The 26858-nt window shown below is 47.2% G+C and overlaps 2 protein-coding genes and 1 long non-coding RNA gene across 4 annotated transcripts in view; 1 reads left to right on the top strand and 2 right to left on the bottom strand.

Moving 5' to 3' along the window:
- Positions 1–12815, bottom strand: part of caskin1 (CASK interacting protein 1) — a 142739-nt gene extending 129924 nt beyond the window's left edge. Inside the window, exon 1 of the mRNA XM_070543030.1 lies at positions 12725–12815. The gene's annotated coding sequence lies outside the window, so the exon portion shown is untranslated. The remainder of the gene's footprint in view (positions 1–12724) is intronic.
- prpsap2 (phosphoribosyl pyrophosphate synthetase-associated protein 2) lies at positions 1107–9184 on the top strand. 2 transcript variants are annotated; one of them, XM_015945158.3, is made up of 11 exons: positions 1107–1226; positions 2961–3121; positions 3906–3958; positions 4629–4695; positions 4789–4961; positions 5031–5146; positions 8128–8183; positions 8258–8406; positions 8481–8551; positions 8623–8769; positions 8844–9184. In XM_015945158.3, the coding sequence occupies exons 2-11, from the start codon at positions 3039–3041 to the stop codon at positions 9000–9002; spliced, it is 1074 nt and encodes a 357-aa protein (XP_015800644.1). In that variant the 5' UTR covers positions 1107–1226; positions 2961–3038; the 3' UTR covers positions 9003–9184. The 2 variants fall into 2 exon arrangements, with proteins under 2 accessions (XP_015800644.1, XP_015800645.1); XM_015945159.3 differs by lacking the exons at positions 1107–1226; positions 3906–3958 and having other exon boundaries at positions 3045–3121.
- A 5139-nt stretch (positions 12816–17954) lies between the features above and the next one.
- LOC139062226 (uncharacterized) lies at positions 17955–18672 on the bottom strand. Its single transcript, XR_011515828.1, has 4 exons — positions 18537–18672; positions 18398–18455; positions 18254–18323; positions 17955–18135 (listed from the first exon to the last, which is right to left on the bottom strand). It is a non-coding gene; the product is annotated as an uncharacterized lncRNA (long non-coding RNA).
- Positions 18673–26858: the final 8186 nt, after the last annotated feature.

The raw sequence follows: 26858 nt of genomic DNA, 5'->3' as shown, positions 1-26858 counted from the left end.
AAATGTGTAAAGGTTCGGAGTTGGAGGTGGCTCTAGATTAATATCAATAACACTTACAGCCTCTTTATGTGTTTGCTAATGTTGACTAGCTGTGGTGGCCATCGTGTGTCAGGCTGACTCCACAAGTTAATCAGTTATAGAAGAAAACACACACACACACACACACACACACACAGAGGCAGAGTGTAGCTGTAGACATCGGACAGAAGCACACTACTCTCTAGCGGTGGGTCCCAGAGGGTGCGCCTGCAGGAGGGTGCCCAAGTCATCACCAGGAACCTTTCCCTCAGTATTCTCCTGAAATCTGGGCTTTTGTTAAGCATGCTTCATTATCTCACCTGGCTAAGAATCAGTAGGACCGCATAAAACAAAACACACCACATTTCTTTAAGTTCAAAGTTCATTTCAACACAAATCAGGAATACAAGTGTGCAGCCTTAATTAAGGATAAGCCTCTCTAACCAGCATATCTACACTGAGCTAATGTCCTCGTGTGTGGACGGTCGAACATCCAGCAGGTGTTATGCTGTGTGAAAGGTTTACATAGGTGTGATGATGTTTGACAGGAAGGATCTTACTCTGTGACCACACTTAGACATCAATAATGCTTACAGATGAACCTGCAAAAAGACGGCAGGTCTAAATCCTTATCTCCCAGAGGACCCGGCGTTGATATAAAAAAGGAGGGGATCCAAATGGCTTGAGTGACGGAGGAATGTACGGTGAAACAATCACATTTAGATAGAGCTCTACCAGCAGGTTGTGTGTTACTGTAACAGGGCTGGATGTGTGGTGGAAGCCAGAGGTGTTCCCCATGACCATCTGGCTTCACATTAGCAACACTTTACAATAAGAGTCCTTTTATTAACGTTACGTAGTGCGTTACTAAGCATTCATAAACTATGAAAGAAAGAAAGAAAGAAAGAAAGAAAGAAAGAACTATCTTTTATATAGCGCCTCTCAAGATAATTGATAACTACTTAACATTAATGTGAAGCAGACACATTTATTGGTGGTCAGAGATGATTTGTCTGCTTTTCATGACAGCACCCGAATGCATCACAGGGCCGCGCCCATTTCTATTGTATGGCTTCTGATTGGTCGCTGCTTACGTTCGTCACGTTCTGAGCGTGGCTGGCTGCCTCGCAGAGAAGGGAGCGGAGTCGGAGGGTGCACATTTAAATACAGCGAGTTCCAGGTTGTAGTCGGCCCCAACGCACAAGCTGGTGAGAAGCTGCGGTTGTTTCGTTTTTTAACGTTTATTTATGACGCGGTGGTTTAACGGGACTTGCTCTTTGGCGCATGAATTACAGATTCACGCGCTGAAGAGCTTTGTGGTGGGATGATTCCTAAGATATCGCGTTATTACGGGAGCGTGAACATTTCTGGCTAGCTGTAATCGCGTAATGCAACAGTGGAACGTAAAATAGCACGTGGAATTATCGATGCTGTTATTTGTGTGTAATAACGCGTGTTAAGTATTTTATAACGTAGTTTTATAACAACACCAGTTATATGGTTGTGAAAACAACTGTGTTGTTTTAGCTAGCTTAGCAACACTATGCTAATGTCGTGACTCTTGGTGTTTGGAGGAAATCTTTCGACTGTTTGCTCAAAGTAGCTTAATGAAGGAATTAAACCACGAAGCGGAGCCGCGAAGGTCCAGACACAGAGGCGGTTCTGTCCGATTCTGGCTGGATCGGTCGTCCCCCACCGGCAGCACATGGCATCTGTTTGGTTTGTGTTCGTGTCGCTAAAGGCAGCAGAAGAACAACGTACAGGTGTCCACCTGAAGGACCAAACCCACCTTTTGAGCGCTTTCATTATCTGCTGCGCTGAAAATAACCATCATAGATGGAAGGTTCAAGAAATAAAACAAACTAGATGTGTCGTTGAAGTAGTTAGAATGGTGGATTTTCAAAATAAAAGCGCGTTTCCTGTTGCTGGTTTGCATATATTTGTTACACAAACTAGTTTTTGCATGAGTCGTTTATAAGCTGCGTGGGTAGCCCACAGTCCTGCAGTTTTAGTGCTGGGAGTTCCATCATCCTGTGCCCTGCAGGCCTGGCATTCGGGGGGGGGGGGGGGGGGGGGGGACTAGACAGCACGTGACACAAAGTCCTGCAACAGCTTAACGCCCATGAAGGCAACAACTGCAATCCAGCATGTAGGAAAATGTTACGAGTCTCTCAGGTCCCTGTGGAGCAAATGTTCCCCCATTCTCCTATATTAGAGGGTTTTCTAGCAGGAGCAGCACGTTTAAGGTCAAAGGTCAGCCGTTCTGCTAGGGAGCAGAATTGATGGTTATAGCAGGTGTTGCAGCAGAGCAGCCCCAGACCATTACACCACCACCACCATGTCTGACTGATGGTTAGTGACTCCAGACGGAACAGAACGCTCTCCGTCCAGATGGTTCTACTCCAGACTCATCAGTTCCAGCTGTGTTTGGGATCATCAGGATGTTTGTGAGGAAATGTCAGACGGGTCTTTGTGTTCTGTTTGTGACCTCTGACCTTAACCAAGTCCAGCCTGCAGAGCTCTGGATGGGTTGGGTGCTTTTCTTCTTGAATTTCTGTAGAACGGGACAGGATGTGGTGCTTTTGGAGATCCTTTAGCCTGCTTCATGTTGCCAAACAAGTTCTTAATCCTTTCTTCTTCCTCTGTTTTACCAAGATGGCCACTGTGCGTCGGTCCTTGACTGTAAAAAGTTTTATTCCTGTGTTGTTGCGGTTGCAGGACTCTAGAAGTGGTTTTTACTAGAGGGACGTGGTTTTTATGATACCGTTGTTCTCGTAAACCAAGGCTTCGTTTAAAAACGTGTAACAGAATTCTGTAAGGAGGAAATGATGTGCGTCTGGTCTCTGGACCAACATGGTGGTGTTTCCTGTTCCTTTTCTGTCTGAACTGTGAGAGGCGACTGCTGCGTTTGGAAGGAAGTAACAGCTGCTTGGTTCCTGCAGGAAGGTCTCAGTGCAGCGTGGGTGCCAAGGGATCCCCTGCCTGAGTGCGGCGAGCGCGGCGGCCAACACCCCACAGACATGAACCACACCAAGGGTGGCTTGGTCATCTTCACTGCCAACTCGCACCCCTCCAGCCGCGAGCTTGGGAAGCGGATCTCTGAGTGAGTACAGGAAACCGCTGCAGGGGTCTGCACCCTGCTTCCACGTGGGTCACGGTTATTAAGATCATCCTGAAGTCCGCGTGGTTGCTCCTGTTTCCTCTGAGTTGTGTTTATTTTAGACGTAATTGTAATAATCTCAGATGAAACGAAGCAGAATATCTTATTTACGCCTATTAATGGAAAGGGCTCAGTGACAGGTCATCAGCTGTTTCCCACACATGCTCGTTCTGCTGCAGCTGCAACAGGAGCTTCTGGGATTTAATGCAAAGCTTTTGTGACACCAGCGTCCCGAAGGTAGCCGGCAGCCTTCCGTGATCGGGTTTAAACCAAGACATGATGATGGGAAGTGTAGTTATCGCTGAAAATATGGCAAAAGAATCTTATAACAGTTTATTAGTGTTTTATCACAAGTTCTCAGACCCTTTCTCAGGTGTCTGAATGTAAACACCAGGAAGTGGTTCTCAATTATCCGTCTGGATTAGGGCTGAACGATCTATCGTTTTTGAACCGAAATGGCCATTTCAAACAGCACCATCACCTGACCGTAAAGCTGCGTTTCTTTAGTGGCTCTGACTGATCCAGGATCTTTTGTGTCAACGTTTTTTTACATCCAGGGTTTCCCCCTTAGGGGAGGCGGGTGGGGCTTGGATTAGGGTTAGCTCAGAAGGTGTAGGTGTGTGAGATGTGTCGTTGGCTCAAGCTAGGCTGGGAACCCTAACCCTGTAAACCCGTCCATGAGTGAGGAGGCTGTAACACGTGCTTTCTGTCATCCTCTCCTTCTCAGGCGTATGGGGGTGGAGCTTGGCAAAGCGCAGGTGTACCAGGAAGCCAACAGAGGTACGATGGCGACGGCCACACGTCTGTTTTTAGCCAGAAGGCAAACGATGAGCAGAGAAACCCCGTTGATCTTTAAAGTAAAGCTTTAAAGATCAACGGGGTTTGCACGAGAAACACTGAGTCTGGTCTTATCGGTCTGCTCGGTGGTAAGCACGGGGCTTGATTCTGTCCTCTGGTTGAGACGACCTTTGACCTGCAGTATCAGTTCTGTTAGAGCATCACACAGTTGCTGCTCGACGTTATCTAACTGTGCTGATACAGGTCGGTCTAGTCAGAGGCCAGAGGGCAGCACGATAACTGTTAAAGCTGCTGCCGGTGGCTTGTTAGGGTCGCCATGGCAACCACACAATCTGACAGCAACCTTAGTCGGCCTGTTGTTGTCTGTGAGAGTTTTTGCCGCATTGAAGGACGTACGTCCACCAGACGTCTCTGTTCCTGTCTCAGTTGTTATAGAGAACCGGTTTCGTGGTGAAAATGGATCAGAACCACAACCAGGAAGTAGTGGCAGAGGTGATGATGATGATGTCATTAGTCTGTGGGACAGCTTTCCTGTGGCTGTGGGAGGACTGTGTTGGGGGGGGGGCTTCACGGGCTTTTCCACATCAGTGTGTACTCGTGATGCTGACTCAGCAGTTTTTGCTTCTATTTTCATTTCCTGTTGTCTCCATAGAAACGCGGGTCCAGATCCAGGAGTCAATTCGAGGCAAAGATGTGTTTGTTATCCAGACGGTGTCCAAGTGAGCACACACACACACGCACACACACACACACACACACACACACACACACACAGTTGAGTTTGTCTTCACCGCTGTGCTCCCTCTCCTCAGAGACGTGAACACCACCATCATGGAGATGCTGATCATGGTGTATGCCTGCAGGACGTCGTGTGCCCGCAGCATCACCGGCGTCCTCCCCTACTTCCCCTACAGCAAGCAGTGTAAGATGAGGAAGAGGGGCTCCATTGTCTCCAAGCTCATCGCCTCCATGATGTGTAAAGCTGGTGAGGAGGAGCCCGTCGGACGTCTCGTAGACGCTGGACACAATCGTGACGCAGTCTGAATGTGTGCAGGTCTCACCCACCTGATCACCATGGACCTCCACCAGAAGGAGATCCAGGGCTTCTTCAACATTCCTGTGGACAATCTCAGAGCATCTCCGTTCCTGCTTCAGTACATCCAGGAGGAGGTCGGGTTTCCTCTTAAAGCTTCTGTCAAACCCTGATTTAAGCTAAGTTCTGATCCAAAGCTGCATCTGACCAGAGGGTAGTCCTGTCAGCAGAGCTCCGCCACCAACAGGCGGTCCGATGTCTCACGAGCTCATCGTTTCATTCACAGTAAATATAAAATATCCCAAACCCGGATGGATCAGAAATGCTGACCAACGTGGTGGTCGTCTCTCACGCACGCACACACACACACACATGCACGCATACACACATACACACGCACACACACACACGCATACACACATACACACGCGCACACACACGCATGCATACGTGCACACGCATACAAACACACATGCGCACACATACACGCATGCACACACATGCATACACGTGCACACACACACATGCATACACGTGCACACACACACACGCATGCATACACATACATGCGCACACATACACACACGTGTGCACACACGCATACATACACGCATGCACAAACACGCATGCGCACACACACACGCATACATGCGCATACATACATGCGCATACATACACGGATACATGCGCATACATACACGGATACATGCGCATACATACACGCATGCACACACACGCATACATGCACATACATACACGCATGCACACACATACACACGCATACATACACGCACACTAGGGCTGGGCGATATGGCAAAACTAGAATATCACGATTTTTCCAATATTTTATCACGATTTTTTATCCATGAATAGCATAACTTCAATTGCGTATTAAAGGAGAGAAACATTGAATAAACAAACATTTATTCATATTAGGGATAATCAGCACAGTGCTAACACACTTATATTTTAAACTCACACCAGAGATGATAAAAGTCCTGAGATAAACTATTACAAAAATCAGTTTTTCTCGTTTTTCAAGTAACTTAACATAAATTAAAATGGTAAACATATTTAAAGTGCAAACATGTCAATTGCAAACGTATTGTACAAACATGAACTTGTTCAAAATACTATGTAGCTCCCAGTTGCTCATGTAGTGGATAGTTAAGCTCAAATACGGCTCTGATGTGCGGCTGGACCAGAGATCGCTTGTGGTAGCAAAAAACTGCACATTCTGAATATTTTCTGCAACACGTCTCTAAATAAAGTAAAATTTTCCAGTGCAGATTGGAGACAACCCATAGAAGCACTGATTTGATCTCATTTCAGAGAAAAATAGAACAGGTTAGATGCACCTAATGAATAAAATTTCTAACAAACTCAGGAATCTTTCTTTGCTTCCCTGTTCTGGTGCTGAAAACATCACTCATGCGGATCAAAGGAGACACACAGATGAATGCACCTCTTATTTATTATTTGGAGACTACATTTACTGCAGCTGGCAGAGGCAGAGATTGTTTCTATTGATACACGGAGTTTACAGAATCATTTTAAATGTTAATAGGGGAAGACTGCAGGAGGGAGCGGTAAAATACAGGGGGTCCCAGCAAAAACAAGAAACTACGAGTCTGATGAAACCCGCTGGTTTTCCATCAGGCAGTCACGGGGCAGCTCCAACGACCCAGTGACCGAGCTCAGTCGGTACCGACACCGGCTCGGCAGAGGGTGGACGAGCCGAGGCGACGTCGTGCTCTGCTTAAGAAGCGGTGTTATTTTCCTGCTTCAGAAGAAGCGTCCAACGTGTTTTTACGCTTTCTCCGAGACATGTCACGTCGCTAAGTAGTTAGCGCCGCGCGCTAAGGAAACCCTGCGTTCCTCTTCGGAACGAAAACCTCGTTGTCGCTCAGCCGCGGCGAAGCCATGTTTGTTCACACACAGGTGAAAATAAGCGGGGCACTGATATATTACTATGACTCACTCTGATTGGTTAAGGGTCAAACAAAGGCGTGTCATTCGCCTGGGGTAAGTTCCCTTTTCATTCAGAGGCAGAAATTCAGCAGCAGAGCTGTGAATCGTGATAAAACGGTCTCTCAAAAATGACAGACCGTCAGATGTGTAGATCGTAAAACGGTCTAAAATCGTCATATCGCCCAGCCCTAACGCACACACACGCATACACACATGCACACGCATACAAACACACATGCATACACGCGCACACACGCATACATGCGCACACACGCATACATGCGCACACATACACACCCACGCATGCATACACACCCACACATACACGCACGCACATGTATACAGTACATGCGCACACATACACGCATACATGCGCACGCATACACGCGCACACACACATACGCATACACATGCACACACGCGCGCGCACACACGGTCTTCTGCATCACTGAATGAGTCGGGACATTGGTTGCAGGTCCTTCCCTCCTGGTTGGAGCTGGGTTTGTGTGGAATGTCTGGTTGTCATTGGATCGTGGGCGGGTCAGAGCCTTCTGCAGGACGCGCGCACACGCATACACACACAGCACTCGTCAGAGAGAAAAAGCAGCTAAACCTCCCGATCATCCGGGGAGCAGACGGCTTGTGTCTTTTTGTTTTTGTTTATCGTCGAGTGTACGCTAGCTGGTGCTAACTACACTAGCCGATGCTAACAAAGTTATCCGGTGCTAACTAAGTTAGCTGGTTCTAACTAAGCTAGTCGGTGCTAACAATGCTAGCTGGTGCTAACTACACTAGCCAGTGCTAACCAAGTTATCCGGTGCTAACAACACTAGCTGGTGCTAACTAAGCTAGTCGGTGCTAACAACGCTAGCTGGTGCTAACTACACTAGCCAGTGCTAGCCAAGTTATCCGATGCTAACAACACTAGCTGGTGCTAACTAAGCTAGTCGGTGCTAACAATGCTAGCTGGTGCTAACTACACTAGCCAGTGCTAGCCAAGTTATCCGATGCTAACAACACTAGCTGGTGCTAACTAAGCTAGTCGGTGCTAACAACGCTAGCTGGTGCCAACTAAGCTAGCCAGTGGAGGTTTTTCTGGGGAACCTGGTTTCAGCTGCAGCTCTGATCAGTTCCTCTGAACCTGCAGATTCCAGACTACAGAAACGCCGTAATCGTTGCCAAATCTCCCGCTTCGGCCAAAAGGTGGGTTCTCTTTAGTTGCACTGTATCTGGACGAGTAAAGGATAACCAGGTGAGTCTTCTGCCCGGCCGTGCAGGGCTCAGTCGTTCGCCGAGCGGCTGCGTCTGGGGATCGCCGTGATCCACGGAGAAGCTCAGGACGCAGAGTCGGACCAGGTAGACGGACGACATTCTCCCCCCACCGTCAAGACGACCGGAGCCATCCACCCCAGCATGGAGATACCACGTAAGGCGGCTCCTACAGCAATTAGCCTGCTGGGGCGGTCCTCTGAGTGACCAGACTTCTTCTTGTGTCTGCAGTGCTGATCCCTAAAGAGAAGCCTCCCATCAACGTGGTTGGAGACGTCGGAGGACGCATCGCCATCATCGTGGTGAGTTCCACTGAGACCAGCTCCAGACCAGTTGGGCTCACGCAGCGGTAACCAGAAGGACGTTCTTGCAGGATGACATCATCGATGACGTGGACAGCTTTGTGGCAGCAGCAGAGACACTGAAGGAGAGAGGAGCCTACAAGATCTTCGTCATGGCGACGCACGGCCTCCTGTCCTCCGACGCCCCCAGGTTCATCGAGGAGTCGGCCATCGATGAGGTGAGACAGCCGTCCTGCTGGTGGAACGCTGCTCTGTCCTCATCTGACCTGCCGATGACCTCTCCCCCCCTCAGGTGGTGGTGACCAACACCATCCCCCACGAGCTGCAGAAGCTCCAGTGTCCAAAAATCAAGACGGTGGACATCAGCATGATCCTGTCTGAGGCCATCCGCCGCATCCACAACGGAGAGTCCATGTCCTACCTGTTCCGTAACATCGGGGTGGACGACTGAACTTCTGGGCCGTCCCCCGTTTAACTAGATCTACTAACCCCGTACTAAACACGTCGGCCAGAACCTCCGTCTGGTCTCAGGGACTCGACTCGCCACGAAGATCAGCTGATCGTCAAACTAAATCCACATTTTCTCCCCGGGTAGAAAACCAGCTTCACTCTTGTTTCTACGACCTTTTCCTCTCAGGCAGCAAGGGTTCACACACACGCACACACACACACACACACAGGCACGCACACACAACCACACACACACGTACGCACACACAACCACACACACACACGCACGCACACACAACCACACACACAACCACACACACACAGGCACGCACACACAACCACACACACACACAGGCACGCACACACAACCACACACACACAACCACACACACACACAGGCACGCACACACAACCACACACACACGCATGCACACACACACACAACCACACACACACGCACACACAACCACACACACACACAGGCACGCACACACAACCACACACACACACATGCACACACACACACACAACCACACACACACACAGGCACGCACACACAACCACACACACACGTACGCACACACAACCACACACACACACGCACGCACACACAACCACACGGACTTCTGCATCACTGAATGAGTCTCGGGACATTGTTTGGTTGCCGGTCCTCCCCTCCCGGTTGGAGCTGTGTTTGTGTGGAATGTCTGGTTCTGATTGGACCGTGGGCGGGTCAGAGCCTTCTGCAGGACATTGCTGATCTGCTGCTTTATCGGCTCCCTGCTGACTCATCATTTCACGTGCAGGTTGAAGCTAATTCATTGGAGGACTTGTTTAAATTCAAATCTGCTTTTCCTCTCTCTCCCACACACACACACACACACACACACACACAGACGTTTCAGCAGGTCGTTATTAGACTAGTATTTAGTCGGTTGTCTGTAGTAACCATTAACTAGATGCTGTTTCTGTTGTCCTGCTGTTGGAATAACCAAAGGAAATGTCTGCTGGTTTGTTTAGAGATCACCTGTAAAGGTAACATTTGAATTAATTATGATTATTGTCGTGTGCCATCGTGTTTAATGTTCTGTTCTGAGTCTGAGGTCGTTCTCACATCCTGAAGGGTCAGTGGGATCTGACTGAAGCACCCTCTGGTGGGTCTGAAGGAGACCAGTGCAGGTCCAGAGACGCTCCAAACTGTGGCTTTGTACAGAAAATCAACTTGACTGAAGCAGATCTTTATTAGTTTGCCGGATGCTCTGAAACATTTTTTGTATTTATTTTGTGCACTTAAATAAATTAATGTCTTCTGAAAACAGCTCTTCTCCAGTGTTGGCTCGGGTTCTCGGGTTTTTAAACGTGTGGTTCACTGAATGATTATTTTAATTATAAAGCAGGCTGAACGTGAAGAAAGTCTGCATTAGCTCCTGAAACTCGGGTTAGCAAAGCCTTGAGGCTTCCCTTTATCACCCCTAGAGTCCGTTATTCTCTTTAACGCCTTGATCTAACTGGAATGTCTCCTCAGCCTTCACGAGTGTCTACAGGAGTGATCTTAAACAAATCAGCTGATCTAAAACAGACTGCAGCGCCACGCACACCAGCTCCATTTTACTGAAAGGAATAAAAGAAAACAACGGTATATACAGCGCCTCTCGTGTATACCGACTGGTCATGAACCCTGGCCACGTATGACTGGTTAGTGTGTGTGCGACTCCCTCCCGGGAGTCTGGGGATCGAATCCCACCCGGGTCCTTGTTTCTCCACCTTGCCACATAAAAAACACGAGGCCTTTCACAAGAACACAAAATTAAAATATAAAAAAATTAAAAATATGGTTGAAATGAGAAAAAAAAGTGTGATTAAAAATGTAAGGAAAGGGAAATACCTCTAACCCTGGGAGAAAATCACGCTAAAGCCAGCTGGAACAGGTGAGTTTTCAGCTGCTAAGTCCAACAGGGACTTACTCTGAAGTTGCAAGTGCGGCATTCTGACCACTAAGGGTGGTGGGGTCTCAGTGACATTACGTTAACCCTGTAAAGGGTCATTAGCACATACAGGCTCAAGGAAATCATTGAAAATATAAAAAGCTGCATATATGGCTTTAACCCATCAGGACAACAAGGAAGGCTGTTGTTGGTTTAGCGTCCAGGAAACGGCGCAGAACGTCTCAGCTAGTAGAAGCTAACTGTTAGCATCAGCAACTCCACCACACAGCAGAACTCCAGGCTTGTGTTATTTGTGAAGATTAAACATCAACGTTGCAGAGCAACAGTCAGTGGTAGAGTCATGTTGCTGTTAGCCAATCAGAGGAGAGATGTCCAGACATGTCCGACGTGAGGGGAGAAATGGTGGAGTGAGCAGTTGTGCGGGCTCTGATGGGAAGCCGTTCTCTGATTGGTCGCTGAGCGTTAACTGGGAGAATTTCACAGCAGAAAGCTGGTGAATGTTAGCGGGTTTGTTTGTGACAAGCCTTTCAAAGCTCCTCGTCGGTCCCAACTCATCCACCCAGGGCCAGTGTCAGAAAAATAGGACCATCTGATTGGTGGAGGATTGGATGATTGGAAATCTGTTTTCCTGGTTCTGGGTTCTGGGAATGTCTTGAGCTCCAGAATAGATTATTGGCTCCTTTCCACTTCACTGATAAATTATGTAGTAAATGTGAAATCTCTGCTTCACCCTTAACCATATCTGGAAATTCAACAGCTCTCTACTGGAAAACTCAGGTTTTTGCAACTGGTAGCAGAAGCTGATGACTTGGGAAAGTCACCTGGAAGTAAATAGGAATGCTTTCAATCTAAAATATGACAATTAGCAACTGACACAAGCAAAAAAAATGAAAGAGAAAAGCAGCTTAATAATATTAATAATGTCAGTGGGAAGACTGAAATATTATCTGAAGAGCTAGATGACATCGTGGAATTAAGGCTGATTTAGCAATGTCCTCCAGAAAGTCACCTGGTCCAGAAGGGCTCAAACTTCTGGAACGATGTTAGAAAAATGTTGTAAAAAGCATTTTTAGACGGTATTTCAACCGGTAACCATTCAAATAGTACAAAGAAAGGAATAATTCCTTTGATCCCCAAACCTCAGAGAGACACGAAGATGACTGGATGACTGTTTTAGCTCATGTCTTTGCTGACCGACTACATGAAGGGCTGAGGAAAGGCTTTGTTAAAGGGAGGAACGTCTGTGCTCATATTAGATTCATATTTGATTTATTAGATTATCGAGACTGAAGAAAAGGATAACTTTATTTCCTTCCTTGATTTTTACAAGGCGTTTGTTACGATTGAACACATTGTTCTGCGTGACAGGGACAAATGATTATGATGTTTTATAACGTTGTTTAAGCTAACTTACTTCTGATTTAAAATCCAGAGTTATTCGGCAAGGTTGTCCAATTTCCCCCAAATTATTAATGTGTACTACTCAACTATTAACCAGTATTAGTCCAGGGTAATTAATATCTTAAACAGAGAAAACAGGATCAGCCAGTTTGCTGATGACACAGCATTGTTTTTTTTTTAATTCACATGGTTGATAAAAGCTCTTAATGCCATTTCATTATCCTCTAAAGCTTCAGGTTTTTACATTAAAAAACATGATATTCTTCCCATCCATGAGTGTGTGCATCAAATCATTTCCTCAATAAGGGCAGAGAACAAAGTTAAATATTGCATTTAGATCAGAAGAGGTAAAAGTCCTGGAACAGCATGGTCTTACCTTTCACATCTACACCATGTGGTAGTGAATGGTCTCAGCATGAGCTCTCAAGTGTCGGCACTCTTGGCTGATGTGAAGGGGTGCCGGGCTGCCAGTATCCTTAAATTAAAGGAGTAAAAAATTAAGTCAGTCGTTTTTGACCCTCGCAATCCCTCTGGCTGTCTTTCTGCTTAAACTTTATAATCTAAACCCTATCAGCGAGTCTTTGGATGCCGACCAGCCAATGGCCCCTCAGATAAACTCAGAGGTGAGTTCTTCATCAGTACATCGTCTAAAACCAATCTTGAGACAGGCACTTGGGATCAGTCATACATGGTTCATCACCTCTGGCTTGGACTATGCTAATGCACTCCTTGTTTGGTGGGGCGTAATTTAACAGGTGTTGTGCCGAAAAGAGCATGCCAGCCGAGATTTGCATTCTCTGTTATGGGAAGGTATGAATAACGAGGTTTTTAAATAAATTTGTACAACTAACATGTTTCTTATCCATTTGCTTCCTTACGAAATGATGGTTCATGGGCAGATAATAAAAGAAATGATGAATTTATATGAAAAATATAATAATATATTTTTTATTGTAATTTCGAGTCACATTCCTTGTTTTTTAAAACCAACAGCAAAATTCAAGCAGGCAGAAGAAAATAATATAAAAACACTCACTAAACATAAGTCTCTAACGTGTTTAGATAAAATGTGTCTAAAACGTAAATATTTCATCGTATTTCTAGTCAAAAACAAAGTGTTTTCAGGAGAAACACGGATTAGAAAAGTATTCACGTTATGAATGTGTTAACAATAGCCTCATCGATCATTATTCTGATAATCCAGACTGATGTTTGCTGTTGTGGGACCGGGCTAATTTCAGATGCACCATCCACGTATGACCACCAGGGAGCGCCAAGTCACCATTCTCATGTCACACCGCCAGATGGTTACTGCAGAACTGTTCCCAAAACGTGCTGCAAGATGAAGATGAATTCCAAACTCAGGGGAAATGTGTAGACTCGACAGGGGGCGGGGCTACACAGAGATCTGGCTGCTGTCAGGTTACTAATGGGCCATTCCCATCTGTACCGGGTCGGCCCGGGCCGGGTAGCCCCAGTCGGCCCCAGCCTGGCCCGGTTGATTCCACACATCCTTGTCTTAAGCCCATGTGGGCTGATTCTACCCACCAATCAGAAGCTTGCTCTAATGGAAGGTGTGAATTTGCTGTCAGCTGTCATGACGCACTGGTGAGTGGAGCGGAGGTAAGGATCCAAACGCTGGGGAGGAATCAGAGGGCCAATGGAGAGGAGGCAGGGACCAGCAGAGTCCGGGGGCTTGCGTCCAGGGCAGAGGAGGCGACGACGACAGGCTCTTGGGGTCCTGCGTCTGTGGCAGAGGAGGCGGCGATGACGGGCTCTTGGGGGCCTGCGTCTGTGGCAGAGCAGGCAGCGACGGGCTCTTGGGGGCCTGCGTCTGCGGCAGAGGAGGAGGCGAGGATAGGACACAGGAGACTGAAAAACATGGGGCACTAGAGACTCTTGAGAGGACGTAGATGGGGACGAAGACTCTTGAGACTGGAACTCTTGAGAGGAGGGGAAGACGTCATCTTCTTGGACTGGAGACGTCGACCCTTTGGATGGATCAATGGGCATGGTCTCTGTAGGCTGGACCGGGGACAAAGGCTCTGCAGGCTGGACCGGGGACAAAGTATCTGCAGGCTGGACCGGGGAAGAAGTCTCTTGGACAGGGGACAAAGTCTCTTGGACAGGCTGGACTGGGGACAAAGTCTCTTGGACAGGCTGGACCGGGGACAAAGCCTCTTGGACGGGCTGGACCGGAGACAAAGCCTCTTGTACGGGCTGGACCGGAGACAAAGCCTCTTGTACGGGCTGGACCGGAGCTTCATGGACGGGCTGGACCGGAGCCTCGTGGAAGGGCTGGACCGGATACGGTGCGACCTCTGGAATCACCGCTGGAACTGGAACTGGACACGGTGCAACCTCGGGGACCACCGCTGGAACTGGACACGGTGCGACCTCCGGGACCACCACTGGAACTGGAGACGGCGTCGACCACTGGACTAGAGACGGCGGAGACGTTGGACTGGAGGGATGTCGACCTCTGGACACGAGGGAGCGTCGACCTCTGGACACGAAAGAGCGTCGACCTCTGGACACGAAAGAGCGTCGACCTCTGGACTGGAAAGAGCGTCGACCTCTGGACTGGAGAGAGCGTCGACCTCTGGACTGGAGAGAGCGTCGACCTCTGGACTGGAGAGAGCGTCGACCTCTGGACTGGAGAGAGCGTCGACCTCTGGACTGGAGAGGGCGTCGACCTCTGGACTGGAGAGAGCGTCGACCTCTGGACTGGAGAGAGCGTCGACCTCTGGACTGGAGAGAGCGTCAACCTCCGGACTGGAGAGAGCGTCGACCTCCGGACTGGAGAGGGCGTCTAACTCAGGAGTGGATGAGGCGTCGACTTCGAGCCTGGAGGCGTCGACTTCTAGCCTAGGGGCGTCGACTTCTGGCCTGGGGGCATCGACTTCTGGCCTGGGGGCGTCGACTTCTGGCCTGGGGGCGTCGACCACAGGACTGGAAGAGGCGTCGACCACAGGACTGGAAGAGGCGTCGACCACAGGACTGGAAGAGGCGTCGACCACAGGACTGGAAGAGGCGTCGACCACCATCGACTTCTGGTCCGGGGGCGTCGATTCCTGGTCCGGAGGTGTCGACTTATGGTCCGTCGACTTCTGGATTGTCGACTTCTGGTCCGGGGGCGTCGACTTCTGGTCCGGGAGCATCGGCTTCTGGACCGCTGGCTTCTGGACCGCCGGCCTCTGGACCGCCGGCCTGTGGACCGCCGGTCTGTGGACCACCGGCCTGTGGACCGCCGGCTTCTGGAGTGGAGGAGGAGTTGTTGCAGACGGGACAGCTTGGACAGGCTGGACCGGACACTGTGCGACCTCCGGGACCACCGCCGGAACTGGATGCGGTGCGACCTCTGGGACCACCGCTGGAACTGGCGCTGACTGGACTGGTGGCGCGGGACCTGGTGGAGCCGGTAACTGGAAAAGCAGGGAGGATAGATTGTCCAACTGGAACTCCTGGAGACTGAGGATCTGACTGAGTCGGTCCAGCTCAGCTCGGAGACCGGCGAGCTCTGTTGGATGGACTGCGAGCTTGGTCCTTTGGCCTGGAGATGAGAGAGCTGCTGACTGGACCGGAGGCAGGGCAGCTGGCTGGACAGAAACCCTCCCCTGGAGATACAGGGAGGACAGGGTGTCCAGCTGGAACTCCCGCAGGCTGACGAGCTGACGGATCCGGCCAAGCTCCGCCTGGAGACCGGTGAGCTCCGTCAGCTGGGCTGTAGGCGTGGTTCCTCCGCCTGCAGATGACGGAGGCGCTGATTGGACCGGAGACGGGACAGCTGATCCGACTGGGGGCGGGTCCAAGCCGGTGCACCGAGCCGGGGCAGCTGCGAGCTTGTGGCTCCGTCCGGGGACAAGGGGTGATGGTGGAGCCCGGCATCCTTCCAAACGCCGTGGGCCAACTCCGGGGGAGCACACAGCCAGTCTGGTGCCCACATAGCAGGAGCGGTCCGTCTGCGCCTCCCCGTCCAACTCTCCTTCCGGCTCCGGGAGGGTGGAGAGGATCGCCGAAGCCTGGGCTCGGCGGCGGCGTCCGCGGCGAGGCGATGCCGGAGGAAGAGGAGCCGGCCGGTGGTCCGCAGTTAAAAACTGGGGCAAGCACTCTCAAGGGAGAACCTCCCCGCTGGATCCTTTACTGGTTTGCCTCATTCTGTCATGACGCGCTGGTGAGTGGAGTGGAAGTAAGGATCCAAACGCTGGGGAGGAATCAGGCAGGCAGACAACCTGGGACAGGTAAAGTCTTTTAATAATTAATACACGCAGGACATGGGAACAATGAGGCAACAAGAGACACAGAACTGGAGGGGTTTAAATACAAGAGGGCTGGGATCTTGGGTGATTGGGAAACGAGAGGCAGGTGGGAGCAATCAACAGAGACACAGGCTGAACCAAATGGGGAGACAGGACAGGGTGTGACATCAGCAGTGGGTGTGTTGGCCCTGGTCGGCCTGAAACAGACCCCCTCGAGAAGAGGGCTGAGAATGAGCCTTGGTTGGCCCGGAAAAATACCAGGCCACCCAGATATGTAAACAACCTACGCTACCTGGCCCGGGCCGACCCGGTACAGATGGGAATGGCCCATTAAAGAGCAGGTCAATCGTGCAGCCGAGTCCTTCTCCACCCACGTATCAATTTTAAAAACTGCAACATTAGTAGGCATTGCCTGGCGGACTGAGAGGGCGGAGCTGCGGCAGTGACGAAGACGATGGGTAACGAGATGATGCTAGCTCCCTTCACTCTGAGAAGTCATTAGAAGTGGAGGACGTTTCTCCCCCTCCTTACCCAGACACTCGAGAAGAAAGGGACAAAGTCTATTCGGAGGAGACAAGCGGACCTGAGCCTTATTGTTTTGAGCTTGTGAGTTGCCTGAAATTACCGGAACTGACCCAACAGAACCAGCTCTGAATGGTAAGTAGCTGTTTGCCATAGCATTAGACTAGCTGCAGGGTTTGGCTCCATGGCCTTAGAGAGCTATAGTATTCAGCATGTTTTAGAGGTTTATCTGCTTCAACACACCTGGTTTTAATCAGCAACAAATAGCTGAGCTGCTGAACAGCTAATCTAACCTGTTAAAGCAGGAAAACCACTGAAACGTGCTGGATAGCAGCTCTCCAGGAGCCCTGGGCTCAAGTTACAGTCTGCTGCAGAGAAAGTTATGAAAATACCCCATGAGAAAATTATTCTGTAATGTGTTCAGCCCACTAAAACTGCCCTGATTTATTTATTTACTGATACCAGCTGCTCTCTTGGTCGTAGGTGATCCTCTGGTGTCTGCAGGTGGTCTCTGCTGGTGTCGTCAGGATCAGGAGCTTCCAGAAGAATGTGCCTTTCAATGACTCTTTCCTCCTCTAAACAGTTATTTGTTATATTAATTAAATAAATCTCAATTTATATATTTCCTGTTTTTGTTCATGTCCATAAATACTTAAACATGCTTGAAATTAAAATGAGCTTTTAACAGTGAGGTGCTAGTTTAATTAATCACAATAGAGCTAGTTAAACATGCAACAATGTGATAATTCAATTAATGTAATTTATAAATATCCATTAAAATATCAAAACTGGAATCAAAATGAGATATTTGGCAGCACAAAAAACTTGTCAAACACAATATTTATTATAATAATTGTAGGCAGACAGGAGACAGAGCTGATGGAGGTTCTCAGTCATCGAAGGATGGCTGAAGGCTTTCCAGGAACAGGAGATGTGGTGTTGTCTCATCTCTCTCTATTCTGCCAGATGAGCTGATAGGTTACAGGTGTGTGAGGACATCCTCATGCTGTCATAACCAGATGACAGGAGTTATCAGGTGATCAGCCAGGCTAATGATGAGATGCAGAAAGAAAACAAATCCAGGACAGTGTACAGTAATAACAATAATATGTGGTGTTGCTCACCTTATGTGCTCTTATAGAGTATTAACGTGTGCCTGCCTCATGGTGCAGAGTCCATATTTTGCTGAGTGTCCTGCAATAATGCAGGTTATTAGTTAATTTACTTTTGATAGCAAAAACAAAATATTTAATGTAAAAGTTATTTACCAGGTGAATCAGCTCACACGTCACCACCAAGTGTCACAGGGGCAGAATCAGTAGCCTCCTTCATGATGTCATGATGTAATCACATACTTATTTAATTGTTAATATCTTACAAATTCTGAAATTTTTAAAAAAAATTTACCTTCAGTTCACTGAGCTTGCACTGTCACTGAGGTGGAAGCTGGAATCAACAGCAGACACCTCACATCTTGGTCTTTTCAGGGGTGTGGACGCTGCTCTGGGACTTTCTGGAAGATGAATTTTCATCATGGTCCCTGTGTCACAAGACACACTGCGGCTGTGAGCTCTATAAAAAACAAAGTAGCAGCACATTTATAAATGTTTAAAAGAGCATAAACTCACGTGTAACAATAATCTGTAAAACAAATTAAAACTAGAAGGTAATAATAAAATGTTTACATAGAAGATTATTAAAAATAATTCACCTTTGCTACGGGTAAGGCTTCACGTCAGCCTGGACAAGTACATTCTTGCAGAGTACTAAATCAGTCTGACAGCCAGTGTCTTGGGCAGACTTAGCCTGAAAAAAATAGAAGCACATTGATGTTGGAGTTTATAAAGTCAGATAATATACAAAAGATACTGTCCTATATAGGTGCTTTATAACATTCCTAGTGTGTGATCGTTATTATAACGTAAAAGTCAGTCACATATGATGTGGAGAGCCTGAAATGCGACCTCCTGAACAGAATTCCTCACAGAACCGGGTCACACTGTAATGATGTCTGTCAACTAGTGCTGCGTTAGTTAGAGCCACTGTTGCAGAATTACCGACTGACACAAAAACAACCCGAATTTTCTCCGAGCCTGACAGTAATAGTCATGTGGACCGTTTCGTCAGCCAGGGCTTCGAGATATGTTCCGATTCCCCGCTGATTCTAACCTTACATCCCGTTCCACATTTTGTGAACTTGACAAATCTGCCCGAAGGCAGTGCAGAAGTGAACCACGTCTTTGAAACTTTGCATTTAGGTATTTAATTGTCTTTAGAAGATGTTAAAACTTATTTAGCTTACTCACCTCAGACTGGAGCCCGCCATGGTGGGGGAGCAGAGTTGGTGGGCTGCATCTAAATCGTGGAAGAGCCACGGTGGGCACGGCCTCCCTCTTCAAACGGAGACGTGCAGAATAACTCCATCATGTTGGCGAAGGTGAGTTGCAAACTACAGCACCAAGCGGTAGCTGACAGTTTTCCAGTACACCGATTGTGCGCAATCACTGGCGCCTAATTTTTAAGTCCAGTGGAAAGGAGTGCAACCCAACAGAGCCACCGAATTGCCGAATTGAGTTGCGTCATCAATCGCAATGCGTAACCAACCTCCGCACTTGAGAATTGGGACACTACGCACTCGCACCGCTGGTCGGGATCGCACAATCGAAGGGTGCAAGTGCGAGTATTGGGATTGGGCCTATGTGGAGATCGCTGCGCCCAAAAGTAGCAGGAAATACATCCCAAGACGATTTGGTAGTGTTAAAAGTGTAAATAAAATGTTTTAAACTACACTTAAAGGGATGTTAAGCTGTTTTTCATGCTTTCAGCACCCCCTAGTGTCCGTTTGTAGAAGGAAAACTATCTCCTCGCTGTGCCTTTGTCTTTTTAACACCTTAATCTAACAGCTGAAACGTCTCCCAGTGTTCCTAAGTGTCTACAGGAGCAATTCATCACTAAATTAAACAAATCAGCTGGGTTGATGATCTAAAACATGCAGGAAACGTGCTGAAGCCAGACAGCGGCGTCAGGTAACTCAGCTCAATTTTCCCAAAGTCCCAGCAGACCCGATCAGAAACTGTGAAGTTGCAAGTGCGATAGTCTGGCCACAGGGGTGGGAAGGGCTGGATGGCCTTTCATTAACACTATAAAGGGCATTTTAGTTCATACTGGCTCAAGAAAATGATTTAAAAATATAATAAAGTTGCTAATTGTCTGTTTAAATGCAGATTATACACAGCACCTATAGTCCGTTTGATGTTTGTGATTCCCATATTCTTCTTCTTCTTCCTGTGAGACAGGTGGGGTGGCACCCTAGTGCCCCCTATGGACGAGCCGCCACTGGTCATCATTTCACCCCAGTCCTGACACATCTCCATTGGCTCCCCATTACCGTTCATGTGCGGTTTAAGTTATTGATTTTTGTGTTTAAAGCCTTACATGACTTAGTACCTCCTTATCTATCCGACCTGCTCGCCCCCATGTACGCATGCTGAGGTCAGCTGATCTCCTGCTACTTTGCACTCCCCAGACGTCCTACAAATCCTGGGGTGAACGAGCGTTTGACTATGCTGCCACATTCACTTCCCAGTTCAGTGAGGCATGCATCCTCTCTGGCTGTTTTTAAAAACCTACTTTAATGGCTTTGGCCTTTATCCAGCAGCTTGTTTATTGTTCTTATGGTTTTTGCTGCTTGTATTGCGTTGCATTCATGGTTTTACTTTCATTGGTTATTTTGTTTTTAATGAACCTGCCTGTAAAGCACTTTGGTCAGCTCTCTCTCTGTATTTTAAATGTGCTATATAAATAAAGTGGTATGGTGTGAAAGGGTGAAAAATCCCTGGGACCGCTGCCTCCAGCCAACTGACGAGCACATCGCTGGCAACACGCTAAGAGGTAAACGTGTGAAACAACGTTTATAAAGGGAGAGGTTTGCAACCGCTTGTTACAAATCAATAAATGGAATTAGTGGAGGAGGTTAAAGTCCTGAGAAGAAAAACGAGGAAAAGGAAAATCACCTTACAGGAAGAAAGAGTGTCAGAACTGGAACAATATTCAAGAATAAATGATGTAATAGTGACAGGACGTGAAACCACACACCAAACTTATGCAAGAGCAACAGCTACAGAGAGTGGAGAACCACCTGAACCAGAATTAAACTACTTAAAAAGGCAGGTGATGGACTTCCTTGGTAGCAAAGGGATACATCTAGAGGCCAAGGACATAGAGGGATGTCATCCTCTTCCACGTAAAAATAAAAACCAGAAACCTGCAATCATCAGATTTATGAACAGAAAACACAAGAAAGGACTGCTTAAACGAGGAAGGAAGCTGAAGGAAGCTGAAGGGAACCGATGTCTATGTAAATGAACAAAATGCAGACACTGCAAGGCAAGCGAGGCTTCTGAGAAGCAAAAGAAAATACAGTCAACATGGACTTCAAACTGTAAGGTACTCATTAAACTGAATGTGTCTCCGGAGCAGGCACAGATTCTGGTCATTAAGGAACTAACAGAACTAGAAAATACACGTGATAAATGAGTATATAAACAAGTTTACAAACTATGGTTCAGATCATCAGAATTTATGCTTCCAAACTTATTCTGGATCCTGTAAAAACAACACGGATAACTCGGTTTCTTTGGCTGAGTTAACCAAACTAGTTAACTCTATGAAGACCTCTGCATGCCCCCTCCACATCTTACCCTCATCGTTGTTTAAAAGTGCTTTTCTGTCCATCGGTCCCAGCGTGCTCTCTATACTTAATGCTTCTCTGGTTTCTGGTTCTTACAAAACCGAGTCTGGACCCCTCTCTCCATAGCAGCTTCAGACCCATCTCTAAACTTCCGTTCATCTCCAAGATCTTGGAAAAGGTTGTGGCTAAACAACTCACAGCTGCTCTTGATGAACAGAACATCTATGATAGCTTCCAGTCAGGTTTTTGTAGAGCTCATTCTACTGAAACAGCTCTTCTTAGGGTCTCTAATGACCTTCTGACTCACAGTGATGCAGGGGACTGTTCTGTTCTGGTCCTGCTGGACCTGACTGCAGCCTTTGACACTGTTGACCATCACCTGCTACTGGAGAGGCTGAGAGACTGGGTAGGCCTATCAGGATCTGCTCTGGAGTGGTTCTCCTCTTATCTCTCTGAGATCTCCTTTTCTGTGGCCGTCTCCAAGTTTAGGTCCTCCACCACCTCTCTTACCCATGGTGTCCCACAAGGTTCTGTGCTGGGGCCTCTGCTCTTCCTCCTCTATCTGCTTCCTCTTCAGCACATCCTGAGCTCCTTCAAAGGAATCTCCTACCATCTTTATGCAGATGACATCCAACTGTACATCTCCTTTAAGCCCCATGAGATGTCTAAGCTGCAGCTGTTACACACCTGCTTAGACTCTATCAAAACCTGGATGGTTGGTCAGCTTGCTTCTCACACCAAACCTTCCGTCAGGAATCTTGGCGTGACCTTTGACCCAGCTCTCACCCTGGATTCTCATGTCAGTTCTCTTGTTCGCTCTTCCTTCTTCCATCTCAGGAACGTTGCTAAGCTGAGTCCCATTCTGTCCCGCTCTGAACTTGAGACAGTTCTCCACTCCTTCATCTCCTCACGCTTAGACTACTGTAACTCTCTTTTCACGTGTCTGAGCAGAACCTCCCTGAACCGTCTACAGGTGGTTCAGAACGCCTGTGCTCGGCTTCTGACCAAGTCCTCCAAACACACCCACATCACCCCGCTTCTCCTCCAGCTTCACTGGCTGCCAGTCAACTTCAGGGTTCATTTCAAGATCCTGGTTCTGGTCTATAGGACCTTACATGGACAAGCACCACCTTACATTGGTGATCTTCTTAGTCCCTACACCCCCAGCAGGTCCCTGAGGTCCAGTGATCAAAGCCTACTGGTTGTGCAGCACCAGGCTAAAGGTCAAAGGTGACAGATCATCTGCTGCTGTGGCCCCCAGACTCTGGACCTCTCTCCCCCTGAGCCTGAGATCAGTGGACTCAGTGGTCTCCTTTAAAAAGCAGCTGAAGACTCACTTGTTCAAGCTGGCTTTTGTATGACCTTCTTCACCTCTCTCTCTTTATTCTGCTCTCCCCACCTATTCCACCTTCCTCAGGATCCACTGGTTTCCCTCTTTCCTGTTCACTCTCTCTTTCTTTACATTTTTCTAATCACAATTATCTACTTTTTGTTCATTTTAAATATGTTTTAACCATTTTCTAAATTCTTTTTTATATTTTTTGTTTTTGTGAAACACCTCGTGATTCCTATCTTGAGAGGCGCTATAGAAATGATACTTTCTTCTTCTTCTCGCCTCTGTCAGTGCACCCCAGGGCAGGTGTGGCTACAGTGTAGCTCATCCCCACCAGCGTGTAAATGTGTGTGTGAATGGATGAATGATACTGTAGTGTAAAGCGCTTTGGAGTCCTTACTCTGAGAGGTGCTCTACAAGTGCGGGTCATTTATCATTCTTCTAATGAGCAATCAGCTGTCCCCCATCGTATCAGTAGCCCAAACTAAATGTGTAGGACTAGAATCAGCCAGAAGCATCATCAGCGTCTTCCGTCTGTTTACTTAGGGTTCAACAACCGTCAGACAGGCCAGGCAACAGCATCCTCCTTTATTTGACTTTATTAATGCAGACATGAGCAAAGGTCAGACGATAAAACAGCGCTAGTTACATCACGTGAAGGCTTCGTGGAGGCAAAAGCAGCATGTTTTAGCTAGTATGTCATTAAAAAGGCAAACCCAGGGTTCAGACCCTTGGTGATGACGGTCGGATCTGGTGATACCACGGCTTTTGTGCAGCTCACATTATTTCAAAATAGAGATGACACTGTAAGAAAAATACTCAAGGAATTAAAGTACTCAGGAGAGTTGCTTATGGCTGTTTATCGCTCTGTTAGAAAAACAAACAGTAACACGTCTGATCCCGTCCGGTAAAACCAGTATTTAAACCACTGTGGTGTGCAGTCTGCCCTGTACAGACAAAAAGATTTAATCAAACAGTGAATGTCATTTCCCCAGCTGGTTCCTTTGCTCCAAAAACCATTTAAAATATCTAAATGCAGAAAGTCCTCAACGTGAGATCAGATCATAGCTCAGTTTGGAGTAACGTCAGACAAAATGCAGCGAAAGAATCAGAGACATGCTTAAAAATGGTTTTTCACGACACGCTCTCAAGATAACGAGTTATCTCTTTATAATGGTGTTTGTCATTTACCCCCAAATCACTTAATAATAAAAAACGTGTCCCGTTTCGACTTCCGTAGCTCATACGTTTCACTTGGTGCAACATAAAGTTCGTAAAGTAAAAATAATTCATTACTTGTTAAATAAATTTTTGGTGTAAAATATTTAAAAAAAGTTTGAATTCTTAAAACCAGAAGTCAACATGAAAAACGGTCTCATTAATGAATTCAAAGAAGCTAGAAAACAATTGAACTGCGACTGATTCTGAGCTCGCCAGCAAGCTGCGCCGTCCTGATGAACACATGAACACATGAACAGCACCTTTTAACCCCCCGCACCACCACCAGAGCAGGTAAATAAATCAGATCAACGCTGTCGGGGGACAGCGGAGTGGCGATCACATTTCAAACATGCCTAAACACAACTACTGCATGAATCTGGAGATCTCCCACCTAAAGCAACGAAATGGTGAAAGACCAGAGCTAACGGTTAAGGCAGCACTTTTCTATCTGATTCAATTTCAGGTGAAGATCGCTAACTTAAGCTCGTGCTGTTTACGACTGGCCCAGGGACCCTCTACTGTGTTTACGTGCACACAAGTAAACAAAAACAACACATGACCCTGTAACAAGCGCTCATGTATCACAACCATGATCACAACTCTCCATGTCGTTAGCATTCAAAGGTTTTGCTAGCTAACGGGATAACACTGACTGAAATGTAAAGATAAGCTGCTAAAGGCTCATTTTTGACTACTGTTGCAGGTCAAAAGGTGGATTTAGCCCGTTTTGCTAGCTAGCGTGTCCCAGAGCTAGCTTCAGGCTAACGGCTAATCACAAAGGATTTAAACGTTATTAAGGACATTTTCAGTTAATTCAAATGAAAAATACAAGCATTCAAAGGTTTTGCTAGCTAACGGGATAACACTGACTGAAATGTAAAGATAAGCTGCTAAAGGCTCATTTTTGACTTTACTGTTGCAGGTCAAAATGTGAATTTAGCATGTGTTGCTAGCTAGCGTGTCCCAGAGCTAGCTTCAGGCTAACGGCTAATCACGAGGGATTTAAATGTTATTAAGGACATTTTCAGTTAATTCAAATGAAAAATACAATCAAGTGCTTTTTAGTACAGCTTGTTACAAAATATTCTGATAAAAAATAAATAAGAACTTTTTAAAAAGTTGGTTTTTGTTTGATCCTTTAATACTTTTATAATACTGTCACCCAAAATAACCTCGTTTTCAGGTATCCTCTCTAAAGTACGACTCAGCTACTTCTGGCTGAGTTGTTGCCACATTCCTGTGATTCCTTAGCCTAATGAACTAGACCAAATTCTTGCTTTGCTAAGTTTAATACATTTATTTAGTCTGGCTTAGCCTAGTGATTCCTGTGATAAGGCTGTTTTCGTTGGCAGGTACAGGTGCGCTACGAGTTAACACCGACATGTTAGAGGAAACACATTTTTGATCCTACAACTTTTTAAAGATTCAATAGAAACCGTCTTCATCCACAGAATTGTAATTAGATTTTTGTATATCTTATCCAACATTACCAGTTCAGCAGTGAAGCCAGAACATCCAGATTACAGGTTAGTGAAAGTCCCGCCTACTCATCTGGACACAGGTGTGGTGTTTTTGAGCATCTAATAAAGTGTGACACCGGAACGTTCAGCCGAAATGTTAAAAACCACCAGAATTAAAACTAATGTAAATGTCCTAAAACATGTCCTACAGCCAGCCACCAGGGGGCGTTTTGTGTGCTTGCCCACATTTCGTTCCCTTTACTCAATATGTCAATGATGTGGTTGTCTCTCGTCCACATCATGATGGGGAGCCAAACATTTTAAAACGACGGATCTCTAAATGAAGGAAATTATTTATTGTTCTCAATTGAGAACATAAACGCATCGTTTGTACACGACTGCAACCTGCATTAGATAAACGTGAACGACATAAACAAAGAGGTGGAGGTCGGTGTGCATGTAAACCCACAGGTCACACCCTGTTTGCCACTGATGTCGGATAGAAAAGAGCAACAGCTGGAGCGATCTTCAGCACCACGCCCAGCCAGCTGTTCAAAAGCTTTTAAATAAACTAAAGACAGTATGTACAAACGGGACCACCTCCCAGTTCAGACCTCAAACATAACACCTCCACGGCATTCGTCCAGATCTTCAGCCACTTTCACAGCTTTGGTGATGAATCTGTCACTTCGGTTGTTAGTTGGCCTTGTTCTGTCCTCTGTAGGTTTGTTAGCCACACGAGCGCGACGCTCATCCCTGTAGCTGTTGAGTCAAACGTCTCGCCCCGACTTCCAGGAAGGAGGAAACAAAAGGTCTAATGCAACAATCATGCGTCCTTTTGGATCCTCGGTCACGCTCACGTCGCTCTGTAAAGCACTTTGTGTGGGTTTTAAAAGTGCTTCAAGTCTTAATCGTGAAGAGAACCTGATAAGAGACTGTCTGTGGTGTGTGTGTGTGGGTGGGTGGGTTGGGGGCGGGGTCTGGTTGATTGCCAAGCTGGTTGACAGGAAGACACACAGGTAGGA

Source organism: Nothobranchius furzeri, chromosome 12, assembly GCF_043380555.1.
Source record: "Nothobranchius furzeri strain GRZ-AD chromosome 12, NfurGRZ-RIMD1, whole genome shotgun sequence".
Taxonomy (NCBI): Eukaryota; Metazoa; Chordata; class Actinopteri; order Cyprinodontiformes; family Nothobranchiidae; genus Nothobranchius; species Nothobranchius furzeri.
Note: the sequence above shows the minus strand (reverse complement) of the source record. Positions and strands in the feature narration are given on the sequence as shown.